Raw genomic sequence first — 27,740 nt, forward strand, 5'->3', positions numbered from 1 at the left:
ATCAAGGGGACATAGGCACACAGATTGCTGTGCAAGGACTGCCTACACGGCACTGAGAACACGGGGAGCCAGACCTTTACCTACTCAGCAGGAAAAAAGAAGAGTTTCTCGGGGGCCCTAAACAGTCCAAGAAGAGCTTAAGTACACAGACTTTCAGAATTTCCATGGCTCAGCAGGGATCAGAGTCCACTCCCACCACAGGCTCAGAGCTTCCAGTCTGAAATATCAAGACCAAAACAAACAGAAAAAAAAAAAAAAAAATGGAAGGAGAGAATACATAGGGAGAAAATTAAAAACAAATTTAATATCCTTTAGAGAGAAAGCAGTCATCAAACAAATGAGTCAGCAAGTAAACACAGGCTACTCCAAACAAAAAGGGAACATTAAAAGTGAGCTCTTGGAAATTTAAAACATGATGATGGTAAAAATGAAGGGATGAAAATAGAGGAATTTCCCAGAAGGTAGAGCAAAAAGACAAAAGGATGGGGAATGAGGGAAGACAGAGACAGGGACCAGTTCAAGAGGGTGAAGTTCCCGACACACCAGAGAAAATGGAGGTGAGAAAAATGCAGACTCTCCCTTCACATATATTCCTTATCAAACCACTTACCATGTTCACCACCAGTAATCATCCACCATCATCTCCACTAGATTACTGCAAATTCTGATTTCCACTCTCCTCGCTTTGCCCTGCCTTTCCTCATCAATGCAGCAGAGGTGATCCTTACAAAATTTAAGTCCCATTGTAATACTCCTTTGCTAGAAACCTTGAGTAAAAGCCAGTCTTTCCCATGACCAAAAAGGTTCCACCTGTCCAAACCCACATCGTCTTTCTTTTCTCAACTTCAACTACTTCCTTTCCTCTCCTCTAATCAGACTGACCTTCTTACTGGCACTGAGCCTCCTAGACATCTTTCTTCCTCAGGGCCTTTGAACAGCAAGTACAAAGAACAGCAAGTACAAAAAATACATGAATGGCATAATCACTTCCTCTCCTTATTTTTTATTTTGAGAGAGAGAGACAGAGACAGAGAGAGAGAGAGAGAGAGAGAGAGAGTGGGGGGACAGGCAGAGAGAGGGAGACACAGAATTCAAAGCAGGCTCCAGGCTCTGGAGCTGTCAGCACAGAGCCCGACGCGGGGCTCAAACTCCTGAACCCATGAGATCACGACCTGAGCTAAAGTCAGACACTTACCTGAGCCACCCAGATGCTCCTCACTTCCTCTCATTTTTGACTCAAACATTTCCTTCTTGATGAGGTCTACCTTGGCTACTCCAAATAAAACCATGAGCACCTATCCCCACCTATTCCCTATTTTCTCCATAGTCCTTATCATTAAGTGACATTTTACAATGCCATTTTTCATACTTTTTGATGAACATGAAATTTTGACTTTCTTCACTAATGTGTTCCCAAAGAGTGCTTAGCATGGGGCACTCAATATTTATTAAATAAACTTTCCCAGAACTGAACTCAAAATGAGTTTCCAGATTGAAAGTGTCCACCAAACACCCAGTAAAACCACTGCAAACTTCCCAAGCACTAGGAATAAAGAGAAAAGATTCTGTCCACTTGCTGAGGACATAAATCAGAATTTCAAATTTCTCGATAGTAACATGGTAAAGAGCAAGACCATGGACAATTCCCAGCCTAAAATTTATTCCCCAACTGTTAGACAAGTCTGAAGGTGGAATAAGAGCATTTTCAGACTCTTAAGATCTAAGGATAATTTGCCTCCTATGCATCCTTGCTCCATAAAGCGACTAAAGCATGTGGATCACCTAAGCAGAAAAAGGAAAGCATAGAATCCTGCAAACCAGAACATGTGAGGCATGCACAAAGATGTTCAGGGTCACAAGAGAGAGAGATTCTGGGATGACAACTGTGCACTAAAGCACAACCAGTCCAGTCTGAGGGATTTCGCACAATGCAATCTCACGATCTCTGTAGCCTGGTAAAACTCCCAAAGGATGTGTTGTGCAGAAATGATGGAACAAACCAAGAAGGTAGGGAATACCATGGAGAAAACAGGAATTCTCATTTAGGAGAAAGGCAGAGGAAGTCCGAGGACATGAGCTGTGCAGCATTCCAGAGAGCAGTAGCATTGCCCTGGAGGGATCACACCAAGGGGGTAAACAGAACTGACAAACTGATTGATGGGCTCATCCTTGTGGATGGCTATGAAGTAGTTTGGAAAGAATTAGCAGTAGGTACAAAAGCAACTAAGCTGTGTGTGTGTGTGGTAAATTTAAGTTTAGGAAACACAAAAGTAAAACAGGAATGTATCATTTATAAACATGGAGCTGCAAGAAGAAACTGGAGGCATGAACAGACTACTGGATTCTTTTATAAGCCATTTAAAATTCTATGTATTCCTTTAAAAATTAAAATTGATTTTCAAAAAGATACACTGATTTCTCACTAAGCTTTCCAAACTTCTCACCTCTGGGAATTTTTCTTTCACAGTATTTACCTACCAAAATGTGATGGTAACCGATGTTGGTAGCTAGGATCCCAGGTGGCAAAGACATGAAAGAATTGAAGAGTACTTTGAAATAGTTTTATTGGCTCATAAGACCTTTGCATATAAAAAAAATACCCAAAACACTATGCAGTATTAAATCACAATTACATTTTTTTTTTTACCAATTCAAACTACCCTGAATATACATCTTTTAAAGGAAAAAAATCCTACAGAACTGAATTCTGAAATGACATTATGACTTAAATACTATGACAAAATAGATAATTCCTTATAACATTAATTCATTGCACAAAGCTGCCAGATATTTTCATAAGCATAACCATTGCACAGAGTGCAAATGAACACAATTTCAATGTTACACATTTAGTTGAAGTACATGTGCCTCCACCTAAGAACTCTGACATTTCTGGCACAAAATGTTGGTCTCTCTGAACTTCCACCAGGCAACCAACTTCACAATCCAGTTACTCTTTCTCTCCCTAAAAAACAGACACATCCTTCTGCCATCAAAGCCTACAAGAGTCAGCATCGCCTCTGCTTAAAGAAATCGACTCCTCTCAATTCTTCTGGCAGGTACTCTTGATCCACAGGCTCACTGTACATGGGGTTGTACTTGTAGCCCTTGCCGTAGCCCAAATCCTTCATCAGCCTGGTGGGCGCATTCCTCAGGTGCAGTGGGACGGGGGGCAGAGGCCCCTGGTGGTTTCGCAGGCAGGCTTTGACGTTGTTGTATGCACTGTACACCTCAATGGACTTTGGGGCTCTGGCAAAATAGACTACACACTGGGCCAGAAGCACCTACGGCAAGAAGGAAACATTTATTATGAAGGTGCCAGAAAGTTTGTCTTGTGGAATATTTTATGACATCTCTAGTTAACTCTGAAAAGATTCCCACCATGCTTTTATTACCCCCTTTTTTGCCTACAGCCCAGAAAACCAACTGTGATGGGAAGAAATTCCTACAGGAGGCGCGAGGTGAACTAGACCAATGATATCCTTTTTTTTTGTTAAACAGAACTTTCTACTAAATGATTTTTTTGTTGTTAAAATCCCAACGTAGAAAACAGATAAATATGAAGCTGCTCTGTTTGTGGGTGAACTTACAGAAACTTCCTGTTCAGCTGTTTCAACACTTCTGCCCCCAGGAAACCCTGAGCACTTCCTCCAAAACCAGGACTACTAGAAAGTTTCTGCTGTTGACACCTAAGGTCTCCTCTCTCTCTAGTGTCTAAGCTTCCAAAATGAGAGTTAAAAAGCCAAGCAGCTTCCTCAGTGGGCTCACACATTAAAGGGGACGGTAGAATGGATGTTCAAATCCACAAAGGGACACAGCACAAGAGAAAGGAACTGATTTACAAAGAACTGGCTGATGACTTTACCTCACATTCGGGCATGCCTATAAAATGACAGCCTTGGTAGGCAGCAACTGCTTGTGTTAACGCAGATGGGTCTGCCAGACCTGTCACACACACAGAAAGACAGAGGAAAGTTTAAGTCACAGTGCACACTCCCACCCAGGCCAGTCAGCGAGCTGCTGCGACTAGAGACCACCACTGCCTGTGGACTTTGTTGACCAAAAAATCCCATTTAGCAAAATGGACAGACTTTTCTCTGATCTCATTAGCTTATTCGAGAAATATTTACTGAGTGGTAAAGTGTTTCCTCATGGATAAAAACTACATCTAGTAGGAAAAGGAAGTATATACAACAAACATGAGGAACAAAGGCCATGCAGACACAGTCACAAGGACAGACACATGAAAACCAAAACATCTACTAACATCAAAGAAAAGTAAAGCTTTTCTAATCTTTTTCTTTAGTGTCTAGAACCTTCCATTTCTGTTTCAGGAGGTGTCCACTGAAAACCTGAACACGTGACTGCAAAGCATTTAAAATATTTTATTTCAATACTCATGTTAGGAAAATCACTACTGAAGAGGAAACTGATGACTTTAGGAACATAGATACTCAAAAGTACACACTCAATGCCAAGAAATAAACCAGTGAGTCCACACTTGTCTTCTTATCTTCTCCTTACCTGTCCACATCATACCAAGAAATTCTTAGGCCAAAAAGCAGCAGCATTCCTGCCCCCAACAACATGCAACCCCATCCTTTGTGAACACCAGGGTCCGGGTCCTTCCCAGAACACTCACCTATGTCCTCACTGGCAAACCTCACAAGCCTCCTTGCCACATACAGCGGATCTTCTCCTCCTTCAAGCATGCGTGCGAGCCAGTAGAGGGAGGCACTCTGGTCTGAGCCCCTCATTGACTTATGAAGTGCAGAGATGCAGTTGTAATGCTCTTCTCCTAGACACCACAAAAAGTACTTGCTCAACTGTGGGCCAGAAGTGGGAACACACAAAGCTCACAGGAGGGTCATCTGAGCCATAGGTTTGCTTCACTGGGTTGATTTTTTTTTTTTTTATTTTTTTAACGTTTATTTATTTTTGAGACAGAGAGAGCGCATGAATGGGGGAGGGGCAGAGAGAGAGGGAGACACAGAATCTGAAGCAGGTTCCAGGCTCTGAGCTGTCAGCACAGAGCCCGACGCGGGGCTCGAACTCACGGACCGCAAGATCATGACCTGAGCCGAAGTCGGACGCTTAACCGACCAAGCCACCCAGGCACCCCTTCACTGGGTTGATTTTAAGGAAGCCTGGATAAGGAGGGACCCAGGAAAGCCTGGGGAGAGTGAGATCTGACAGCCATCCTCAAGCTGCTTGGCGGGAGGGTGCAATGCCATGGGCATGGAGCAGACCCATGCAGTTCCCGTACGGCCGGTGGGGCTGTCTGGTAACCTGGTCCACTCAGAGAGGTAGGCTGCCGCAGAACCTGTGCTGTCCATGCGGCGAGGGAGCACAGACCAGGCGAGGAGAGGTGGTTCTCCGGGGCCCCGCTGGACTGCCACAGCCAAGCGAGGAAAGAGAGGGATTCTGATGTTCCAGTTCTACCATGTGCCCCCCTGTCATTTTGAGGAAAACTGACCCTGGGTCTGGTTGTAGCCATTAGGATGGAGAGTCAAGTGGCAAGGACAGCTGTTACAGCCCTTTTGTCCCTCAGTGTCCTTTTCAGCTCCCTTTCTGGTATCTGAAGGCTGTGGTCATTTAAATCTGGTTTGGGACATCCATGTGGTAGGATCCCAGAAGGGCAGACACATGGAATGGCAGCTCTCACCGGGAAAGCACTGTAGTCCCTTGCCCTCATCACTTGGTCTCCTCCCACTTTTCACCCAGCATTCACATGTAAACAAATCAGTGAAATGTGGTTTTAAAAAACATATTTAAGAAGAGAAAATTTTATCTAAATATTTGTATTTGCACACATTAAGCGATTTTCTGACCATCATCTCTTCCTTATGTTCGAGGAGAGGGCAGCCTCTTCCTGAGAGAGAGCAGGGGGGTTATTCTTATTAGTATTAGCCCTTCCAAGCAAGCACCAATGTGGACAGTGAGATCATGACCTGCTCTGCATAGCATTTGACCCCCGGGAACAAGTCCCAGCATCTGACCATGCTGGTAAGACAATACTTGGCCTTTATGGCTTTCATGGGACAAGATGCTGGCCTGTCAAGGAGGAAAGACCCAAGAGGCTAACTGCAGGGACCTGAGCACCTCCTGTTCAGGAAGAAGGCAGATCAATGGTTTCAGCTCAGCCACCAGATTTCTGTGGACAAGCAGAGTTGTCCTCTAGCTCACGGCTTCCTCAGCTAAGTCACAATGTCACGGAGACTGGCTGTGAGAATGTTCTGGGTGAACTCCACAAGGTTCTGGCACACCCCTCATTCACAGACCTGACCGTTTCATGGATATATGGGAGATGAAAGAAGCCCCTTCTGCTTCACTTTCTGTCAAATGTAAATGAGAAGACGGCAATGAATCTCCCTGACACAAACATTACTCACTTTCTCATGCCTTTACTGCAGGTCAACGCTGAAAGGTAAATACAGTTAAGAGCATGAGCTCTAAAGTCAGGCAGCCTGGGTTTGAGTGCCATACTTACTAGCCATGACCACGGGCAAGTTACTGATCCTCTCCATACCTCAGGCTTCTCAGTTGTAATGTGGGGATTAGAAGATTACGTGGTTCATAGGATTGAGTCTTAATGTATGCCTGGTATGCAGTAAGCACTCCAGAAACATGTAAGCATTAGATACCGCTCTAGGCTAGCTTTCATTTTTGCTTTTATCATATACCACTTTTTAACCTAAAATTTCAAGTTATTTATGTAGAATCCTGACCTTAATGCAAGGCAGAGAATTTGTTCTCATTTGGAAGTTTCTTTACTCTGATGCAGAAATATCTGAGCTAGTTACTGGATCCTACATGTGAGTAGCTATACACTAGATGACATTAAAAGAAATAATTAAAATCGTGGGGGTGGGGATTTTTGTCTCACCAGAGTTATAAAAAGGCCCAAGAGTATAAGCTAGCAGGTTTCCAGGGCAATGCTTCGATCATCCCTATTTATGGAACACAGCTTGGAAGAGAACAATTCTCTAGGATATGAACTGTATGAGCATCTACAGATCCATGGTTGTGATGTTACACTACAGTGGAGTATGCTGGAGGTGGGGGGAGGGGAGGGATGGTCACATTAAGGATTGACTTGTAGAATGTGTGGTTTCTCAAGGCCCGACCCCAGGCAGCCTCCTACTGTCCCCAGTCCTTCCTGGGGCAGCACAAGAGCCACAGAGAAAGTGGTCCCCATTGTGCATGGCTCCCCTGAATGGAATATGAGCCCTAAGAAGTAGAAACCCTATGACATGTCTGACATCCACTGTGTGTGTATGGGTGTGAGTGTACTCACGTGAGTGTGTGTTACTGTGTGAGTGTACGCTAGTGGGAAACTGGTGACCTCAGGGTGGGGCTGGAGTGGGGAAGGACACAGTCCTAGGAACCAGTCTGGCACCTGGAGTTAAGAATGAGTTTTACCGCTTGTTTTGTGAACTAAGGCAAGCTTTGTTATCTGTAAAATGGGGAATATAATAACTACCTCCTATGGTAACTGTGAGAATTAAAAAAAAAAGACAATGTGTACAAGATACTTAAATATTCAATGCTAGTTAATGTTATGTTTAATGGTAGCTTTTTGGTTTTTATTTTTTAATTTTATTTATTTATTTTTTTAAATTTTTTTTTTCAACGTTTATTTATTTTTGGGACAGAGAGAGACAGAGCATGAGCGGGGGAGGGGCAGAGAGAGAGGGAGACACAGAATCGGAAACAGGCTCCAGGCTCTGAGCCATTAGCCCAGAGCCTGACGCGGGGCTCGAACTCACGGACCGCGAGATCATGACCTGGCTGAAGTCGGACGCTTAACCGACTGCGCCACCCAGGCGTCCCAGTAGCTTTTTGGTTTTTAAATGACAGTCTGATAAAATGTGAAAAAATAGTTCCAATCCATCCAGTCAAAATGAAGAATCTCCTTTAGGACATGTACAAGCAGGGAGAGAACTCCTGTTGTTAACACCAACAATGGAGAGTCCAGTACGTGGGAATATTTTTGCCTCTTAAAATTTAAACTTTTGTTCGTGTCCCCAATTCTTGTATTTGGTCAAAAGTAAAGCAAAGTTCCAAGACTAGAATGCTTTACCTTTCAGGTTTTCTAAGCATTCATATGACATTCAGGAGCACAGATAGCTGGCGACCTGGGATCTCTGAGCTCTGCTAGGAGAGGTCCTGCCAAGAGGCACGTTCACATCAGAAAGTAGACAGGGTTATTTGTTAAATGCCTCTAAGGAGTCCTTACTAATATGTCCATAGTGCTTATTAGCACCCCCCATCCCCACCCCAATCACTTGAGGCACACTAAGGCTGAAGAGCTTCTGTCATTTCCCCAAAGTCACACGGTTTTCTGTTCAACTCAACAGGAGGCAGTGCCTGGAACCAAAAGTCATTTAAGCTCTTCCACCTCCCTTCTCTAACCAGTAAGAAGTATTCTCCATCATCAAAAAGCATTTGGAAATATTTTAGACAAGGTACTACTGCCTACATGATATCTAGAATGTTCAATTCTCAGCTTCTTTTTCTGGCATAGCTTTTAAAGGTATGGAAATTATTCCAGTTATTACAATATGATTCTATCCAGAATCACACAAATACACAAGCCCCAGAGTCCAGCCTAATCTACTGTATGCTATCTTCACCATCCATTTCTTTTACCAAAAGATATGACTGTGCTGTGCTTATGACATTTAATACTTTTTTCAAATCTGATAACTGTAAATGCAGTGCTATAAAAACAGAAAAGTGTACACAGCAAAATTAGTATTTTAAAAAAGCTATTAAACTAAAAGCATCACATCAAGATCCATTTAACTTCATTTTTAGTTGAGACTCTAGAAATTAACCATTTTAATTCTCATTAAACTAATAGAAATAAGTCACTTATTGCAAAAGTCCTCTTGTTATTTACTGCCACTATAAATGATCACAAAAATTATTATCAACTGTGAATGTAGGGGCTTTCAAAAATACTTGGTATTCTAAAAGGCACTATACCAGAGAGTAATGGAAAAATACCAACCTACCTTATAAGGAAAGTTTGAAGCCTGCAATTTCAAACATGAAAGCTCTCAATTCTTATCAGGACAGCTTCTGTTCTGTGCCTCTCACAAGAAAGGTCAGGAAGCTAGGTCTTTGAAATCAGGCTCTGAGTTGGAGGTTTAATTCAATTACCAATATGGAGATCCAACTGAGAATCAAGTTCATGTTTTGAACTCAGCTGAAAGTCAGAAGCCTGGGATGTGAGTATATGGACACAACGTATTTCATTAAAGTTTCCCTCTTTTCACATTTCGGTTACTTACCTGCTCGGTCATATAAAATATGAGATTGCTGGAGGCCTTCCTTCACATCATTTTCAGTGATCAGAACTCTACTAGGAGAATAGGTTTGCCCACTCTTCTTACAAAACATCTTCCTAGAGCTTAACCTGGCCAGCACTGCCAGCTGCAGTCCGTTCAATCCAGCTCGGGCGTCCCCATCACTAAGATAAGCCAGAGTGTCTACTGCTTTATCCTCTATGAACACGGATGGCCTGCAACACAAGCATGGTTAGTTACTACCACTTTCATGTTCTGCACTTATTCTGTAGTACTTCTTACAGAACTGCTGTGTCTTAGCAAGGTCACTAAAAAGCTACTTTAGTTAGGTTCAAGGCTTCTGCCCTCTCTCCCTAACTCATGTTGTCAACAATGTTAAGCATTACCTAGACGGAGAACTGACCTTGAGTCACGATTATTTTACTGTGTAAGCACACACATATAAGCCATGTATGACAGAGACATGGAAAGATAGGTGGTCTCTCTGGTTCTATCCTACAGAAAAGTGAAAAACACAGGAACACTAGGACTTCACTATAGTGTACAGAAAACATACTTCAAACACAGTCCCCAACCTGACGAGACAGGTGTGCTCAGATCACTTTCCAAACAGGGCAGGGCCAGCATCAAATCATGCAGTTCAATTCCCTCATTTTACAAACACATCAGGTTCCCAGCTACTTTGGACACAGGCACTAGAAGCAGGCCTCTGGGATTCTGGCCTGGGGCGTGCTTCCAAGAGTTAGGTATTAATTACATAAAGCCTACACAGAGTAGCAGAGAGGTCACTAGCCTGGGTATCTAACAGAAGACTCTGACAGAACTTGGCTGTAAGACCTTAGGTCAGGCACCTACCATCACATTTCTAAATGTGGACCTGCATACAGGTCTAATTAGGATTTATTGTCAAGTCTAATTCAGTAAACTTTTCTATTTCTAGTTAGACAAAATATCTCACATATTTAGTTACCTAGAAGGGTCCTAATTCTTGGATAGCTGTTAGCTGCACATTTGCAAAACAAAAAATAATTTTTCAAAGTTACAGCTCCCCCATGTCACTGCCAACTTTCAGCTGAAAATGTCTCTAGTAATTAATAAGCTGATTAGGACTGTCCAAATCAGCTACTTGGAAAACCGTGCACAGGCACCTACTGGGCTGGGTCAAGGAGGGATGGTGGGGAGGGGGGTTCAGTCCATGAAAGGGGACCCAGCTTGTCTATGAAGGCCCATGCATAATTCCTTATCATACACCCATCACCTACTACTTCACTTTGGTGAATAGCTAGAATAACACCAAGTTGCATTTCATTCACTAAAAGATGTTTCTAACATCTTAAAGACTGCCTCATCTCACCCCATCTTTATTAAAGCCAAGACTTCCACTTTCTCATCTCTCACCACACATAAGGCACCTGTTTTGTCTTAGCTTGATAATGAAATGACTCTCTCATCAGACTCCTGACAGCTAGCTGCCTGGGCCCCAGAGTCATGGTTACAGTTTAGAAATCCAACCTCCTCCTTTCCTCACCAGACAGATACTCAAAACATACACAAGGCCCACTGGCACTTTGTAAAGCCAAGGAAGCATTTCTCAAACATACACTGTTTAGCAGATTCTAGATGGTCTGGAAGAAAACGACAGACAACACATACTAAAGAAAATGTGTTAGGAGGGACTAACAGAGTGAGTGTGGTAGAGGGAAGGGCACTCCTGGGGCCTGGTTACAGCACATTGTCTTTGTGTGTGCACACATGTGTGTGTATTGGGGGGAGGGGGTAGAGGTGGGGGGAGGGGGTAGAGGCAACAAAATTGCCTGAACATCTAATTTCAGCCTCAGAACTAACAAAAGCAAAGCCTTCTACCTCTTTGGAAAGCTTCCTAGCAACAAAGAGCCCACAAGATCATTTACAGGAAGGAAAAAGAGTAAAGCAGCAGCTCTAATCAATCCTAACTGACTGAGCCATCAGTCCAATGGAGTTGGGCCATTTGTTGATCACATTTGTCATCTATCTCCACTAAATGTTGAGGCCTCAAGGACAGGAATTATGTTTTATTCTTTTCTTACATCCCTAGTGCTTGATGGAGAACAGACATTCAATATCTGCACAATGAATGGACTCATTTCAATTTCTTCCCACAATCTCACAGTGAAATGTTTATTTTTTAAAAATTGTAACATATGAAAAAACATTAAAACAACAACAAAACCCTTTTCTGCGCCACCTAGAGATAATAGCTACTAGGTATTATGCTGAATTTCCTTTATGATCCATCTACCCATGCAACCATCAACTTTGTATCTAAATTTTAAAACAAAACTGAGATCATACTATAGTTTGCATCTTTAACAATTATATAATATTTTGAAAAACAAGCTATTCAGAACTCTGAATATTATTTTTTTTTTACAAAATGTATAGTACATAAAACTTGAAAAAGAGACAGAGAAAGGAATGAAAGTTACCTACTGCCTACCTACCTACCTTAATATTAGTATTTTGGTACATATCCTCTTGCTATGAATTTGTCCACTACATATATTTAGTGGCATAAAGTGCTTTGGGGACAGAAAAAAGATGGGTGTCCTTATATACCCCAGCATTGACTATCCTGCCCCATTTCCATTGGTCCTCATACAGTCAGCAAGCAGGCCTTATTAATTATGAAAGAAGCCAACTAGCAAACTGCTCCATAGATATATAAACAGCATAATGTAAATGGGCCTTTAAATGGGTATTTTATGTGGTTAGAAAATAGGATCCTTCCTTTAATTTTTAAACTCTTATTTAAAGTCTGAGTTATTCTATTGGTATCCTTTTAAATCACGTTTGGCATCACAGGGAGTGAGAGAGCTACTACAGTAAAACCAGAGCTGAGAGCTTTCACCCAGGCTCCCACTGCTCCATTCTTTCTCCCCCTTGGTATGTTCCACATTCCAAATTTCACCCCTGTCCAAAATGATGAGTATTTTTAAACACAAATGAATCTGTCAGCAACTCTGTTCAAGTAATAAAAGGCGACTGCTGAAGGCACTCACAATGGTCACACAAGCAAATTACCTAATGGAAATTTGCCATTAAGAACACTGTACAGATGTTCAAAAAGTTCTATCTATCCTCCAATATATCTTGAGCCCCAATTTACACTACCTTGGTTCTGAAGAGTAATAAAATGTGTTAAAATATCTTGTGATCTTAGAAGAGGGACCACATGAGGGTGCTCATGCCAAGAACAATGAAATAAGGAATATTTATACTGAGATTTGCAAAACTCCTTAGCAGATAGTAACTATTGTACAAATTATCTTGAAAGAATGCTCCTAGTCCAAAGATGTTATTTTAAAATTTAAGCATAAACCTATAAAATGTTTTCCATTTGGAAGTAACTTTCCAAGTTAGAACGGAATTAAATAAGGCAAAATCTACTTTGGGGATAGAGTGTCTGAACTTTCACAGTATCCTCCTAAGAAATAGATAATAAATTATATTGTAAAACACTGTTCCATAATTTAAAAAATGGTTAAAATAAGTGCATTGGAAAAGATATTTCCAGTTTACAGATGTAGAAATAAAAGATTTAGCCTCATTTCTCTAAATGAAGAAAAATACTTTGGTCTTAGCAGGAATGGGAAGCAAGCTGCAAAGACAACTTCCTCCTTTCCTTTTTTCTCCAAGGGCCTGAATCTTTCTGTACACTGTTTCCCTGGTGGTTGATACTGAGATTTGGAGAATTCTTTTTAGATGGTGGGATGTTTAAGTTGGAGGAGGAGTGAAATAAGTGAAAATGTACCTGTTATTTCATGGCAGAACAAAAAAAAATATGTATGGTTCAGTTAAACTCTCTCCCTAAGTTATAAAACAATACTCTGTGAATCTTTCACTAAAGAAAAGGGAACATTCCATGGTCAGGGTAACAATTGCCTAACAGTGGTCCTCAACCAGGGATGTCCATCAGATTACAGAGAACTATCCTAAAATACAGATGTATGTATCTAACCACAGATTTCGTGATTCTAAAATCTCCAGGGACAGACCCCCCCCCCCATCCCTGGGGCACAGGAACAGCTGATCCTTCAACAATGTGGGGGTTAGGGGGCAATGACCCCCAACACAAAAAACATTTGCATAAAACTTTGGACTCTCCCAAAACATAACTACCTATAGTTTACTGTTGACAGAAGCCTTACCAATAACAAAAAGTCAATTAACACATATTTTATGTCATCCTTATTACATACTGTATTCTTACAATAAAGCTAGAGAAAGGTTATTTAGAAAATCCATTTACAGTACTCTACTGTAAGAAATCTGTGTATAAGTGGACCCACGTAGTTCCAACTCATGTTGTTCAGGGGTCAATTATATTTTCAAAATGTATTCCTGATAAATGTGGTGTATAGATCTGGTTAAAAGGCACTACTGCTGGGGTGCCTGGGTGGCTCAGTCCGGTAAACATCCGACTTTGGTTCAGGTCATAATGTCATGGCTCGTGAGTTTAAGCCCCACGTCAGGGTCTGTGCTGATAGCTCAGCCTGTGCTCTCTTCCTCTCAAAAATAAACAAACAAGAAAAAATTTTTTAAAAAAAGGGCACTACTGCTAAGTTTTAGATGAGAATCTTTTTTTCCTAATCCTTTACAAATTAAAAGTGTTGTTCTCATACAAAGGAACACAGAAAAAGATTAGAATGTTAATACTCACCAGTAGCATTAAAAAAATTGTTCTTAATGTTTATTCTTGAGAGTGAGAGAGCATGAGCAGAGGAGGGGCAGAAAGAGAAAGAGAGAGAGAGAGAGAGAGAGAGAGAGAGAGAGAGAGAATCTGAAGCAGGTTCCAGGCTCTTAGCTGTCAGCACAGAGACTGATGCGGGGCTCGAACTCACAAACCAAGAGATCATACCTGAGCCGAAGTCAAACGCTTACCTGACTGAGTCACCCAGGTGCCCCTCACCAGTAGCATTTTAACCTGGTACTAAGTGAAAGTAACTCGCTTCACTTGCTCCTAGATCCCTTCTAAACTGAGTACAGGCACATTTCCCTTACAGTGCTTCTGACTGCACTTCACAGACTCTACACTTTTTTTTTTTTTAAACAAATTGGAAGGTCTGTGGCCAGCCTACATGGAGTAAATCTATTGGTGTCATTTTCCAACAGCAATTGCTCACTTCATGTCTCTAGGTCAGATTTTGATAATCCTTGCAATATTAAAACTTTTTCATTATTATTTGTTATCTATATGATTAGTGATCTCTGATGTTACTACTCTATAATTGTTTTGGGGTGCCACAAACCACACCCACATAAGACAGAGAATTTATTGGCTGATAAATATTTGAGTTCTGACTGCTCCACCTACCAGCTATTCCTGTATCTCTCGTCCTCAGGATGCCCTATTCCCTGAGACACAACAATACTGAAATCAGGCCAATTAATAACCCTATAGTAGCCTCTCGGTGTTCAGCTGAAAGGAAGAGTTGCATGTCTCTCACTTTAAAAACCAGAAATGATTGAACTTAGTGAGGAAGACATGTTGAAAGCCAAGACAGGCCAAAAGCTAGGCCTCTTACCCTAAAGAGTTAGCCAAATTATCAACTCAAAGGAGAAGTTCTTGAAGGAAATTAATAGAGCCAGACCCTCTCTTCAGTTCTGTGACAGCTAAGAGAGGTAAGGAAGTTGCAGGAGAAAAGTCTGAAGCTAGTGGAGGTTGATTCGTGAGATTTAAGGCAAGAAGCCATCTTCATAAGTTCAGGGTGAAGTAACAAGTGCTGATGTAAAAACTGTAGCAAGTTATCCAAAAGACCTAATGAAGGTGGCTGCACTAAATAACAGATTTTCAATGTAGACAAAACAGTCTTCTATTAGAAGATGCCATCTAGGGACTTTCATAGCTAGAGAGGAGAAGCCAAAGCCTGCCTTCAAAGCCTAAAAGGACAGTATGACTCTCCTGGTAGGGGCTAATGCTACTGCTGACTTGAAGTTGAAGCCAATGTTCATTTATTATTCTGAAAATCCTAGGCCCTTAAGAATTATACTAAATCTAGTCTGCTTGTGCTTTATACACAGAACAACAAAGCCTAGATGACAGCACATCTACTGACAACATGGCTTACTGAATATTTTAAGCTCACTGTGGAGACATACTGCTCAGAAAAAATGGGTTCCTTTCAAAATACTCTTGCTCGTTGACACTGTACCTAGTCATCCTAAAGCTCTAATGGAGATGTACAAGGAGAAGAATGTTGTTTTCATGCCCACTAACACGACACCCACTCTGTGACTAATGGATCAAGGAGTCATTTCAACTTTTTAAGTCTTATTATTTAGAAAATATTTTGTTAAGGCTAGAACTGCCATAGTGATTCGTCCAATGGATCAGGCAGAGTCAACTGAAAACTTTCGGGAAAGGATTCACCATTCCACATGTCCTTAAGAACATTTGTGATTCATGGGAAGAGGTCAAAATATCAACATGAGCAGGAGTTTGGAAAAAGCTGATTCCAGTTCTCACAGATGACTTTGAGGGGTTCAGGACTACAGAGGGGGAAGGAAACAGCCAGAGAACTAGAACTAGAAGTAGAACCTGAAGATGTGACTGAATTGCTGCCATCTGATGACAAAACTTGAATGGTTGAGAAACTGCTTCCTATAGATGAGCAAAGAAAATAGTTTCCTGAGATGGCACCTATTCCTGCTGATGATGCTGCGAAGACTGTTGAAATGACAAAGATTTAGAATATTAGATAATTTTGTTGGTAAAGCAGTGACAAGTTTGAGAGGATGGACTCCAATTTCAGAAGTTCTACTGTGGGTAAAATGCTATCAAACACATCACAAGCTACAGAGAAACTGTTTGTGAAAGGAAGAGTCAATTGATGCAAATGAAACAAACTTCATTGTTGTTTTATTTTACTAAATTGCCACAGTAACCCCACCTTAAGCAACCACCACCCTGATCAGTTATCAGCCATCAACATCAAGGAAAACCTTCTACCAGCAAAAAGATTAAGACTTGCTGAAAGTTCAAATGATGGACAACATTCTTCAGCAGTAAAGTTATTTTTAAATTAAGGTAGGTATGTTGTTTTTTTAGACATAATGCTGTTACACATTTAACTCACTCTAGAGTAGTATAAACATAACTTTTGTATTCAATGGAGAGCCAAAAATTCATCTCAATAGCTTAACTGCAGTGCTCTGGAACCAAACTCAAATTATGTCTTGAAGGATGACTGTAGTTAGAAACATGCCTTCAGAAGCTGGCTCCATTGCATTCAAGCAATGTGCCTCAGTTTCCTCACCTAATAAAAGGAGATAACAATACCTACATCAAAGAGAATTAAATAAGACATAAAATCTTAGGGCAGTGCCTAACATCATGAACATTCAATAAACATTAGCCATTTTTCTTGTAAGAATCATTTTAACTAGCCTAGTCAGTAGCATTCTTTCTAGAATTGCAAATCTTCAAGGCAGAGTCAACTCTGCTGCTTCCAGGATAACAAGACTAAAAATAAGACAAAACAAAACTACTTTCTCCAAAAAGAGAGAACCTAAACTTCACAGACATAAATCCCCTTTGTGTTTAATCCCATGGAGGCACACATTTTTCCTTATTACATTATACCTTACACCTGCTAGGGAATAGTGAGGTGAATAGTGGCCTCCAAAGATGTGCCTAAATCCTAATCCCTGAACCTGTGAATTTAACTATATTAAGGATTTCAAGATGAGATCATCCTGGATTTAGTATGGGCCCTAAATCGCAAATGTCCTCACAGGAGACAATAAAAGAGAAGGCAGAGGGACAAAGACTGCCATGTGAAGATGGAGGCAGATACTGGATTGATCCTGCCACAAGCCAAGGAATGCCAGGAACCACCAGAAGCTAGAAGGAAAGACTATCCTAGAGCCTTCAGAGGGAATGTGGCCTGCCAACAGCTGGATTTCAGAGTCTTTATAACTGTGAGAGAATAAAACAATAAAAATATTGTTGTAGGCCACCCAGTTTGTGGTACAGGTTTTCCCCCCACCCAAAAGGTTTCACCCTTGAAACCTTTCACAAGGCAAAATGGCATTGAAGAGGCAATTACCATTAATTTATAATGAAAATTTTTTAGTGTTCTCAAACCCAAAAAGTGACCTCTCGTAGGCTTTTCTGGTATCTTAGGACACATCTTACCAACAGATGTACAAAACGGACTGAGATAAAGCACATGCTCACAGACATAATCCAAAACTATAGTGGCAAGATGCCGAGATGCTGAGTGTAGCTGCCGGGGAAGGGGCCTGGTGGCGCGACTCTCCCTGCTAGGTGGGCATTGTCTCTATGACTCACTGTAAAACAAGTGTTGAATGCTGTTTTTGCTTTTTGCCTTTTTTTGGGGGAAGAGTGAAAATCCTCTTCAAATTTCTTCCATTAATGACAATAGGTATTAATGTAGGTCTTTTGTGAATGTGAAGTGGTGTAATGTGAACTTTCAAAAGGCAGGGGATATCCAAAATTTGTGATGGCAGGAACAGGAAACAGATACAAGGTCTGTTAACTGATTGATGTTTCTGGTTGCCATTATTTTTGTTGTAATTTTTATAATGTATGCTAATGTACCTTTCTTTCTTTGTATCAAATTATTTTTAAGGAGAGTTATTAAAATCCACTCTAACTAAACCTGTAACTCCTGATTGGTACTTCCTATTCTAGTGTTCCACTACCTTTCTTTCCATTCAGTGTTAGAAAAGGTTATTTTTGAAAGGCAGGTAATAATATTAATAATAATATTAATTAATAAAAACAAACCAAATGATCCTACAGCTGTTTTGTCTTGGTCCTCCTCTTTGTGATCAGAGAAAAGCCCCAGTCTGAGTTAAGCCACAGCACCCTCACGTCAGAAGGACAGAGCCATGTTAACTCTTCCAACCAACTGTTGGAACTCTGCCTAGTTAGTGACAAGGCAATCATGGCTCCTCACTTCTCTCTCTTCATATCCAGAAATGAATGCATGTTATCTGGCCCACAAACAACGGATTCTTTAGGGGGTTTTTGGATATGCATGTGTCCTATTATGTGGAATCTATAATCCTTCAAAGCTGCAAGTTCTTGGAGTGACTAAACACTAGTTCACTTCCTCATTTCCAGCATTACAAGCTCAATGGATAATAGACCATGGATTTTTTTTTCTCCTGGTCTCCAAAATTAACCCAGTGCACAGATAACATGCTTCACTGTTTGTACCATGTGACCAAAATGCTTAGCAAAATACATGAACACTACTGATTACCCATACAAACCAAAAGAGTCATGGTACAGATAATTCAACATAACTTACCAACTTATCTCTATCTTTCTCTTCACAATCAACTCACAATTGAATAGAGTACTATTTTGCAGATGTTTCACTAAAGCTGTGAGGTGGTAAACATGGGAGAGTATAGGGAAGATGCCTTTCTTCCATCTTGTTGTCTGGAATGCAGGTATGATGGCTAGAGCTCCTTGGGGCATGAGGTTGAAGTCATGTGCTATAGGTGGTAGAGCAGAAAGATAAGGGCCCAGGTCCCTGAGGATGCCACGAGGCTGACTAGCAACTGCATTTTTTACACTTGTCTATCTTCAGACTCTTAGATGAAAAGGAAAGTTCTATCTTGGTTATGCCAGTTAATTTGATTCTTTTCCCTGTTATATGCAACCCAACCTAATCCTAAGTGGTTCCATAATGTTGAGTACTCCCTCCTTGCTGAAGCATCCTTATGGTTTTTCTACCTTTCTGGACTTTGTCTCCTCTCTTACAAAATAAATGCTGGTAAGTCCTCAACTCACTGCCCTTATTTCCTGGCCCACTTTAGCTCTCCTATTCAAACACATGGGATATACGATCCCTGAAATGCCGGTGGCTCCCAAATCTCTGGGCTCAAACATCTCTACTGCTCTCCTGACTTCTTTATCTAACTGCCTAGAAAACCTTTCCATATGAATCATCCAGAGGCCCCACAAACTGAACAAGTCCTAAACTGAACTCCACATCTCCTTGTATCTTTCTTTTCAAGCATACAACTACTTGCCCAGTCACTGGGTATCAAAGTCATCTTGGACACTCCTTTTTCCTCCCTCCTCACACCCAAGCCTACAGACCCAATTTTGCAATTTTTCAGAGCAGATCCTGGCTTTGTTGTTCAAGTTACCTGCATTTGTCATTTGTCTTTGGCATCACTACAATAGCTTCCTAACTGGTTTTCCTGCTGCCTGGTGAGGGGTGGGGAAGATGGGACTTGACTCCATTCATCCCATCCTCTCCAATGCTATACTCCTCTTCCTAAAATACAGAGCTGAGCATGTCACTTACTCTCTTGCTCAAAAACTTTCTTTAGTTTCCCATAGCTCTCCACATCACTCACCTTACTTTTAGAGCACAAGTCTTTCATAATCTGGCTCTGCCTCCCTCTCTGGCTTCACTGACCATCACTTCCTCACATCCACTCTTCTACTCAGCCATAATGAATGGATCATACTATTTATTACCACCTTGCCTTTCACATGCTGTATCCCCTTGCCAAAATGAGCTTTCCATTTCATCTAGTTAAGTTCTGCTTACCCTCCAAACTTTAACTCAGCATCTCCCTCATCCAGCAGGTGAAATATTTGATTTCACATATTCTAGATGCGTCTTCTCTATCCCCCACTGCTCCTTGGTCATATTGCAATCATATGTCCCTGGGAAGCCAATTTACTCTTCTATTTCCTTATCACACACTAAGCTTTTTAAAGGCACAGGAATGTGCTTTTCAATACTCAGCCAAGGCCTAGCATATGCAGGGCCTTCAATTTACGTTAAATAAATAAACACAGAGGGAAAAGCTTAAAAAGAACCCTTTATCTCACTCTAATGGGAATATGTCATGTACAAATGTATATACTACATAAGAATTCACAATTCCTCAAGAAAAATCAAGAATGGTGGTAAGCATCAGCTTGATTCATTTTCAGACCAGTACCTGCTCAGCTCATCTCATCTACAACCTGAAACAGTCTAGACTTCTCTGTAAACTAGGACACCAAAATATAAGACTACAAATGCACTCATGGCTTCCCAGAGAAAGTAATTACTTGGGGTTAAAAGTCTTTCCTATCCTTCCAGCTGGATTAGTGTAACCAAATTTAACTTACACCCACAAGAATGTATATATATTTGAAACCAGTCAATAGACGTGAAAGTTTAATTTTACCTAAAATTGAAAGAAAATAAAATCCACTTTTAATTCTCCACAGCCATTGGGGTAGTCAGGTGCTTCTGTTAGGAAGTCATTTACAAGAGTTCTCTCTGTGGCCTATGCCATTTCCCAACTTAACTTTCCTGTCAGAATTGCTAACAAGTAGACCAATTATTCAAGTTTAATAAACTTTGATTTCACTGTTTGCTTAGACAATAATATTAAAGAAAAAGGTTCTTGATACCTGAGCAATGGAGCAATCAACCCTTATGCTACACACTCCAAAATCAAAATTAAACTAAACTACTTCTCTCATATTGAAAGTCAGAATTTACTCATTGACAAAGCATTTATTAAACACATATACACTAGACACTGTGCTGGGAATCTGAATAAGAAGGACAAATTCTTATCTTCTTAGCCCTCCCCAGGAAGGGGAGGGATGGGAATAACAAAATAAACAAGTGAATGAAAATAAGTAATAATTAGCATCAATTTCAAATGAGGGATAGTGGAAAAAGTAAACAACCTATTAGACATGGTAGGTTTTCTCTGACTGAAATTCAATTTTAGCAGATTAAGGATCACTGGCTCACTTTTGTATCAGGCTCCCAGTTTCAATAAGAAAAATCTTAATTCTTTCACTTGATCCTCTCAAATTTTAATGTGCATGCAAATGACTCAGAGATCCTGTTAAGATGCAAAAATCCTTTTTAAAATGAGCTCCATGGTTCTTCCACTGTCCTTCTCATTTCACCTAATTATGGCATGGCAGTGATTGGAGAAAAAAGCCTGAGGGTATCTGAACAACAATTCTATGAAATCATGACCTGAATGAAATCAATAAAATTACCCTAAATTAATAAAAATGCAGGATATAAAGTTGTAGATATATTACAATAATCAGTACACAGAAAAAAAAATACACAGAAATATGTTGGGATATTTCCCCCCCTTTCTTATCATGTTTATCACTTGGTTATATGTATTTTTATAGTAAAAATGTTGTTTAAAGGAAAGCTATACTAGATGTGAGTACATTAACTGATACTAGCAGGTTCCATATGTCTTTTTAGCCATAATTTTGATGGCTATGCCATCACAATTCCACCCTAAAATGATGTGACTTTTTGTGCCTGGGGGCCTTGGCCATGTTTCAAGGCTTTCATGAGGCACAGCATAATTCCTCCTCCAAGAGACAGAGGCAAATGGGAGAGGCCAAACACACAGGGAGAGACTTTTGAAACCTAAGCCCTGAATCTAAAACTATGTCTTGTACTTTAATCCTCACAGAAGAGTGGCTCCAGAACTTGGCCTCAGGGCAGGCACCAGCAGCTGTGGGGTCCAGAGCATGAAGAGGCAGGCATTAGTCTCTCACCAGACCAGATTATGTTCCACTGTGTTATTTCAGTTGACACATGAATAAATGACATCTGAAGAATATATTTGAGTATAAAGAAAACCTCTGACCCAAGTAATCTAATTGATTATACACCATATATACTCTATGTATTAATGAACTCATGTGGCACTCATGATACAGGAATAGATTGCCAAAAGGAAGAGAGAGCTTTTAATGTATTATTTTCAGTTAAAATTTCTTTACTTTCATAGAATTGAGTTTGACTTTTAAAGTGTGCAAAAATAATTCTAAAAAAATTTTTAAAATGTTTGATAACACATTAATTTTTACTTAGTATTTCTAAAAGAGAAGTGCAAGAAAAAAGAAATTGGAATCTGAATACAAATCTCGAAAGATCTGTAGGTCTATTTCATGAAAGAAAATAATTAATAAGCCTTCTCATAGTCTTCCAGGCCTTTTTAAAAAAAGTGTTAGAAAAGAACAAAATCCTTAAGCACAAAAGCAAATACCCAAAAACTAAAACAACAGGCAAAATGATGTTAAAGCTTGAAAAATTAGATGCACCCTGTATAGGGCTATAAAATCCATCTTAAAAGAAGTGCTTGCAAAGATACACTTGTTGGTATAATTGACCACTTCCCTCTACTTCTGTTTTCATTACTAGATCAACATTTCTTCTTTGTCCCCACCCTCTCCTTACTGCCATCCAGCCGTTTCTGGCCCTCTGCCAGGGGATTCTCTGGGAGGTGTATGCCCCCAAGATACTGCCCACAGTCAACTTACTCTGAACTGCTATTGCTGCTGTGGCTCAGAGAGTCAGTAGGACGACTGGAGTCTAGGACGTGGATTCCCAGGGAGTTGATTGCTCGCATTAGAATAGTCACCATTGCCTCTACGGGAAGCTTCTCAAGAACAATAACCCGACAGCGACTTAGGAGAGCAGCATTGACCTGGAAGGAAGGGTTTTCCGTGGTTGCCCCAATCAGAGTGATCGTCCCACATTCCACGTGAGGAAGGAAAGTGTCCTAATCATGGGAGGAAAACAGAAGAAATTGATTCCAGTCAACAACCTGCAGAATCCTATGTAAGTTGGTTATTCTTTCCTTCTAATTTTGAATTCTGGAACAGCTTTATATTCATTGGCTATGGATGCACTGTTGGGAGAATGCAACTCAGGCTTTTTAAGCTGAAAACACATCTTTTAGAATATGAATGTCTAAGCCTGACCATTTGCTGGTACATTAATAGCCCAAAGTAGAATTCTAATGTAGTTTCGACGTAAATGATTTTTTTTACTTAGAAAAGTATCTTCTATCCTGCCAGATAGCTTAAATATAGCAGCTATTTATTTGTAGAAGTCTAATAAAACACAAAAACATTAGGATTTCTAAAACTTTCTTCCTTTGTGAGTACTCAATCGTAATAGTTATTCTTCCTAACAAAGCTGGTAAATACATACTGGTGACTATATAAACACTGGATGTTGCCTTACAGGGAAGAAATACTAAGATGAGTCAATGGTCTAATGAAACCTAGAGCAATAACATCCTGTCAGAACTCTGAAGGGTCCACTTAAAAAGAGATTCAGATCAGGAACAAAAGCTTAGTAGGGTTTTGTAAAATATTTCTTTCTCTGATTAAAAAGCTGCAATAAATCAAAGAAAGAAGTATACTTGAAAAAAAAGTTAATGCTTATTTAGAAAGAATGCAAAAATGGCTTGGCTTTGTTTATAAAAATAAATTGTCCTTGTACTTTTATTTCAGAAAGCCATTTAAATAATAGTAATGATTAGATCTTGTAACATTTACCCTGCTGAGAACCTGAGGTCACAGAAAACACTCTTTAATTTTGAAAATGAAAAAGTAACACTGTGTAGGAGAGAAGTTTAAAAATGTTGAAATAATGATCTTACAATCAAGGTAAACTGCTTACTATGACTCCTAATATTTAGATTCAAAATCTGTAAAAACGATAAACTTGATCCCAATCTGCTTTTCTGATATGTATAGCTCAGGGCCATACTAATACTTTCATTTATCATATAGAGAAAGCATTTTCTTGTCACCAAAAAAACCACAAAAAACCCAATAAGACGAAGTGGGGAAACAGGTTCAAAGGAGATGGACTGATAGTCTAAACCTCTCTATAGACAGAAAATTAACAAAAACAACAGTCCTTATCATTTGCGTTTTTTACGCTTTTCAAAGTGACCTCACATAGTTTATGTTCATAATGACCAAAACGTAGAAAGAAGTTAATATACCTGCTGAGATTTATTGAACCGATGAATCTCATCAATAAAAAGGATGGTTTTCCTTTTGAAAAAGCTCTTTTCATTTTGAGCTTGTTTTATGACATCTCGCACATCATTTGTCTTGGCATTTGTTGCAGACAATGTCACAAATCTTATGCTATGTTTCTTGCTGTTGTTGGCTATGATGTGAGCCAGAGTGGTCTAGAAAATATGACACACAGAGTTTGGAAAGCTGATCAGACACCCATGGGTACTAACACAAGCAGCATCAGCACTATTTACCAAGCAACTTGAACTCTTAAGAATGCTCAGCAGCAAAGATACAATCCAAAATACCATACCACAATTTTAAAAATTAAAAAAAATGTTAAAAATAAAACAGGAAAGTAGCTAAAACTTAGGCTAATCCTGACCTTTTCTCCTTTACACCTAACCCTGTTTGATCCCGTTTTTGGGGACTCTAAGATCTTTGGAATCCCCATAAAGGGTGGCTGTCTTGATTTAGCAGAGCCTGAGTGACAGCTGTGACCTCTTCCAGCCAAGAAAGCATTATTGCTGAAGGACTAGGTGTAGAAATGTGAGTCAGAACCACAGAATCAATCAATTCTACAACTGGAAACTTATCAGTGAAGCCTAGAAAAGGAATGAGCCTTTGCACTGTAAGACCAATGACAATTCCCTAGCATTTAAGAGCACTGCAAGTTGCCACCTCTGAATGTCTACTTTGGAAGTAGATGAAACAATAGCACTCGGATCATGTTAGCAGTCATGAGAAAATGATGGCGAGATCAGTGACTGTCACTTAACCAGGTGCCCCATAAATGTGCTTATGTGCATACGCTGTTATTAACATCATTATTATTGTTAGCAGTAAAGTATAATAGTAAGAATAGGAATAAAGAAAAACTATGTTTAAAGAGAAGAACAAATTTGGTCCTGAATGAATGGAAAGGTGGCACTTTATTTTCTAAAATTTGTATGGTACCATTAGATACTGTGGCTGCTTCTTCATCAAACCCCAGCCTATAGGCTCCCATACCACATAAGCCTAGGCTTGTGCCTGATCACCAATCACTACACTGAGCGGCCCATTACATCTCTTGCCTGGCATCTTCTATTAGTTCACCCTACTCATTTTCCTAGGGAGTTTTTCTTGCCATCTGGTTCACCAACAGCTGATTAGCCATGCTCATGATCTTATGCAGAGTTCATGAACAACTACTAATAATACTCCTGCTCAGTCTCCTAAATGGGGTAACTACTAAATCTACCACCATGGTAAAATATTATCTGGGATAGACCTGATTTATTCCTGGCCAAAGGGAAAGTATCAGTGTGAAGAAAACACAAAATGAGCAAGATGCATTCTAGGAACTGGAGCAAAGGAAGGTGTGATTAAGATGCAGATGAAGCTGGAAAGAAAAACTGGGAAAAAAATCATTAAAGCCCTTGTATACTAACTACGGAGTCTGAGTCACAAAGCTATGAGAGCCTCTTTACACTCTGATCCTGAATTTTGCCTTTCACTCACTGGTGCTCATCCTCCTCTCTCTTTCTGTGGATAGAAAAAAGTATTTAAACACCTCTTAGCCTTCTCTACCTTGCTTAACTCTGCCACTGTTTCTTAAGTATTCTTCTAATGACATGTCTTACAGACCCCAGTATCCTAACTGCCTTCCTCTGGACATGTGCTAGTTCCTAACAAGATGGACATCAAAATGCATTGATGTTTCTTCTCTAAAGTAGAAGGCATTATGAGGAGAGTTATGGAAATGCTAGGTCAAAACAATTTGCAAAAGGAAAAGAGTTTTCTATTAGTCTTGTTAAATAAATAGATTCTCAAAGATAAAAAAAAAAATCAGTTAAAATAAACCAACAGCTACAGGGAGGGGAAGGAAACACAACTGAAACAAACAAAAACAAATTTTGATTCCCCCCCCCACCCCAAAGCTGAACCCATATACCTACAAATAGAATATACAAATGTTCTGCAATTTATAACATGTCGTTTCCTTGAGAACTGGGTCATTAATGGGAGGGTGGGGGCGCACGCTGGAACACAAAGATCAAATCTAAGAGTCCAAATATTTTTGTAAACCTATGAATTCAGACATCTTCATTTTGAAAATGACCAGAAAACGTGTCTTACAAATCTGGCGGGGTGTGTCTTTTCCACACCCATCACTGATTCCACCTGTGGGCCAGGCACTGCCCGGGCTCAGATGGTACCTGAGGCCCTGCACTCAGGCCTCAATCTCAATATCCAGGGTGGACGGGCGGATTCTTCGGGGACGGCCTCTGCCAGGGCTCTCTGACCCGTTAGATGCATGCCCGACCCCGTAGAGATCAATACTCGGAACCCTTCAGTCAAGGCGGCACTCACCTTGCCGCAGCCCGGCGGTCCCCACAGGATAAGAGAGGGGATTTCGTTTGTCTCCAGGAGGGACCGGAGCAGGGTCTCCTGCCCCACGGCTCTGCTCTGCCCGATGTAGTCCTGCAGCGTGTCGGGACGCATCTTGTCGGCCAGCGGCTTGCCCTCCAGCATCTGCCGAATCTCCTCGGCCGCCAGCGACCGGGCGTGCGGGCGGCCCCCACCGCTGGCCCCGAAGGCAGCGGCGTCGGAGGCGTCGGCATCCCAGTGGCCCGGGTCGTCCTCGCCGTCCGCATCGGCGTCCCCGTCGCCATCGCCCACCGCCTCTTCCTCCTCCTGCGCCTCCGCCTCGTCCCAGCTCCGCGGAGATGCGCTGCCCGCCGCGGCGGCCGCTGCCGCCGGCCTCTTTCCCGAGCCCTTCCTCCCGGGACTGCTGGAGCGGGCCACCGGGAAGTCGGGGATGAGGCGGGCGCCGCTGGGCGTGGGCGGCGCGTCGTAGCTCTCCCGGCTCTCGGTCTCGCCTCCGTCGTCGCCCTCCTCGCCCTCGCCCTCGCTGCTCTCGGCCGCCGTCGGGGTGGCCGGCTGCTTCAGAGCCGAGCTCTCGGAGAGCCGCCGCCTCTTGGCGCTGGGCGGCGAGAGCCCCTTGGCCCGCTCCCCGGCGCGGTGTGGCCCGGCCGTGGGCTCCGCGTGCCCGGCGGGGTTGAGCAGCAGACAGCGGTCCAGGTGCGAGTTGATGTGCGCGGCGGGCATCATCTGCTGGCACACGGGACACTGCACCTGGTGCAGCTGCGACAGGAAGGGGTCGTCTTCCGGCCCGCTCACCTCCATGGTGGCCGCCGCCCTCGCCGGCTCCCGGCGCGGTCGCAGCAGCCCCTGCTCACGCCGAGGGCTTGAGATGCCCGCCGCTAGGCCCCGCGCCGCGCGACCCTCGCTCGGGGAGGTAGCAGAACGCGCGCGGGCCGAGGGAGGGCGCCGCTCATGCCTCACGTCCGGAGCTTCCCGCGTCGGCCCGCCCTCGGCCGGCCGCCGGCGGTGTCTCGCGCGGCGCGTCGGGAAGAGTAGTCCGCAGCCGTTTACCTCAGCAGCCGCTGGAAACGTCTCGCGCGGCGCGTCGGGAAGTGTAGTCCGCGGCAGTTCAACCAAGCCGCCGCTGGCATCGTATTGCCGCAGCCTTTCGGGAAGTGTAGTACACAGTACCCCGCCCTGACCGCTGAGCGTCCACTTCCGGCCGGCCGCGAGAG

At 41.7% G+C, this 27,740-nt stretch overlaps 1 protein-coding gene across 2 annotated transcripts; it reads right to left on the bottom strand.

Annotated features, from left to right (window-relative positions):
* Window positions 1–2,547: 2,547 nt before the first annotated feature.
* Window positions 2,548–27,694, bottom strand: WRNIP1 (WRN helicase interacting protein 1). Of its 2 annotated transcripts, XM_043590956.1 has the most exons (7): window positions 26,512–27,694; window positions 24,138–24,329; window positions 22,657–22,898; window positions 9,300–9,529; window positions 4,643–4,798; window positions 3,866–3,945; window positions 2,548–3,284 (listed from the first exon to the last, which is right to left on the bottom strand). In XM_043590956.1, exons 1-7 carry the CDS (start codon window positions 27,325–27,327, stop codon window positions 3,009–3,011), a joined length of 1,992 nt encoding a protein of 663 aa, XP_043446891.1. In that variant the 5' UTR covers window positions 27,328–27,694; the 3' UTR covers window positions 2,548–3,008. The 2 variants fall into 2 exon arrangements, with proteins under 2 accessions (XP_043446891.1, XP_043446892.1); XM_043590957.1 differs by lacking the exon at window positions 3,866–3,945 and having other exon boundaries at window positions 26,512–27,679.
* Window positions 27,695–27,740: the final 46 nt, after the last annotated feature.

The sequence above is a fragment of the Prionailurus bengalensis genome, chromosome B2 (genome assembly GCF_016509475.1).
Source record: "Prionailurus bengalensis isolate Pbe53 chromosome B2, Fcat_Pben_1.1_paternal_pri, whole genome shotgun sequence".
Taxonomy (NCBI): domain Eukaryota; kingdom Metazoa; phylum Chordata; class Mammalia; order Carnivora; family Felidae; genus Prionailurus; species Prionailurus bengalensis.

What these genes read in the sequence shown, in the direction of transcription:
- WRNIP1 (XM_043590956.1), bottom strand. Translation starts at nt 27,327, where the DNA reads ATGGAGGTGAGCGGGCCGGAAGACGACCCCTTCCTGTCGCAGCTGCAC. An exon ending in GACCGCCGGGCTGCGGCAAG is followed by an intron (nt 24,330 to 26,511) that starts GTGAGTGCCGCC and finishes CATATTTTCTAG; the next exon opens with ACCACTCTGGCTCACATCAT. An exon ending in TATTTTATATGACCGAGCAG is followed by an intron (nt 4,799 to 9,299) that starts GTAAGTAACCGA and finishes TGTGGTGTCTAG; the next exon opens with GAGAAGAGCATTACAACTGC.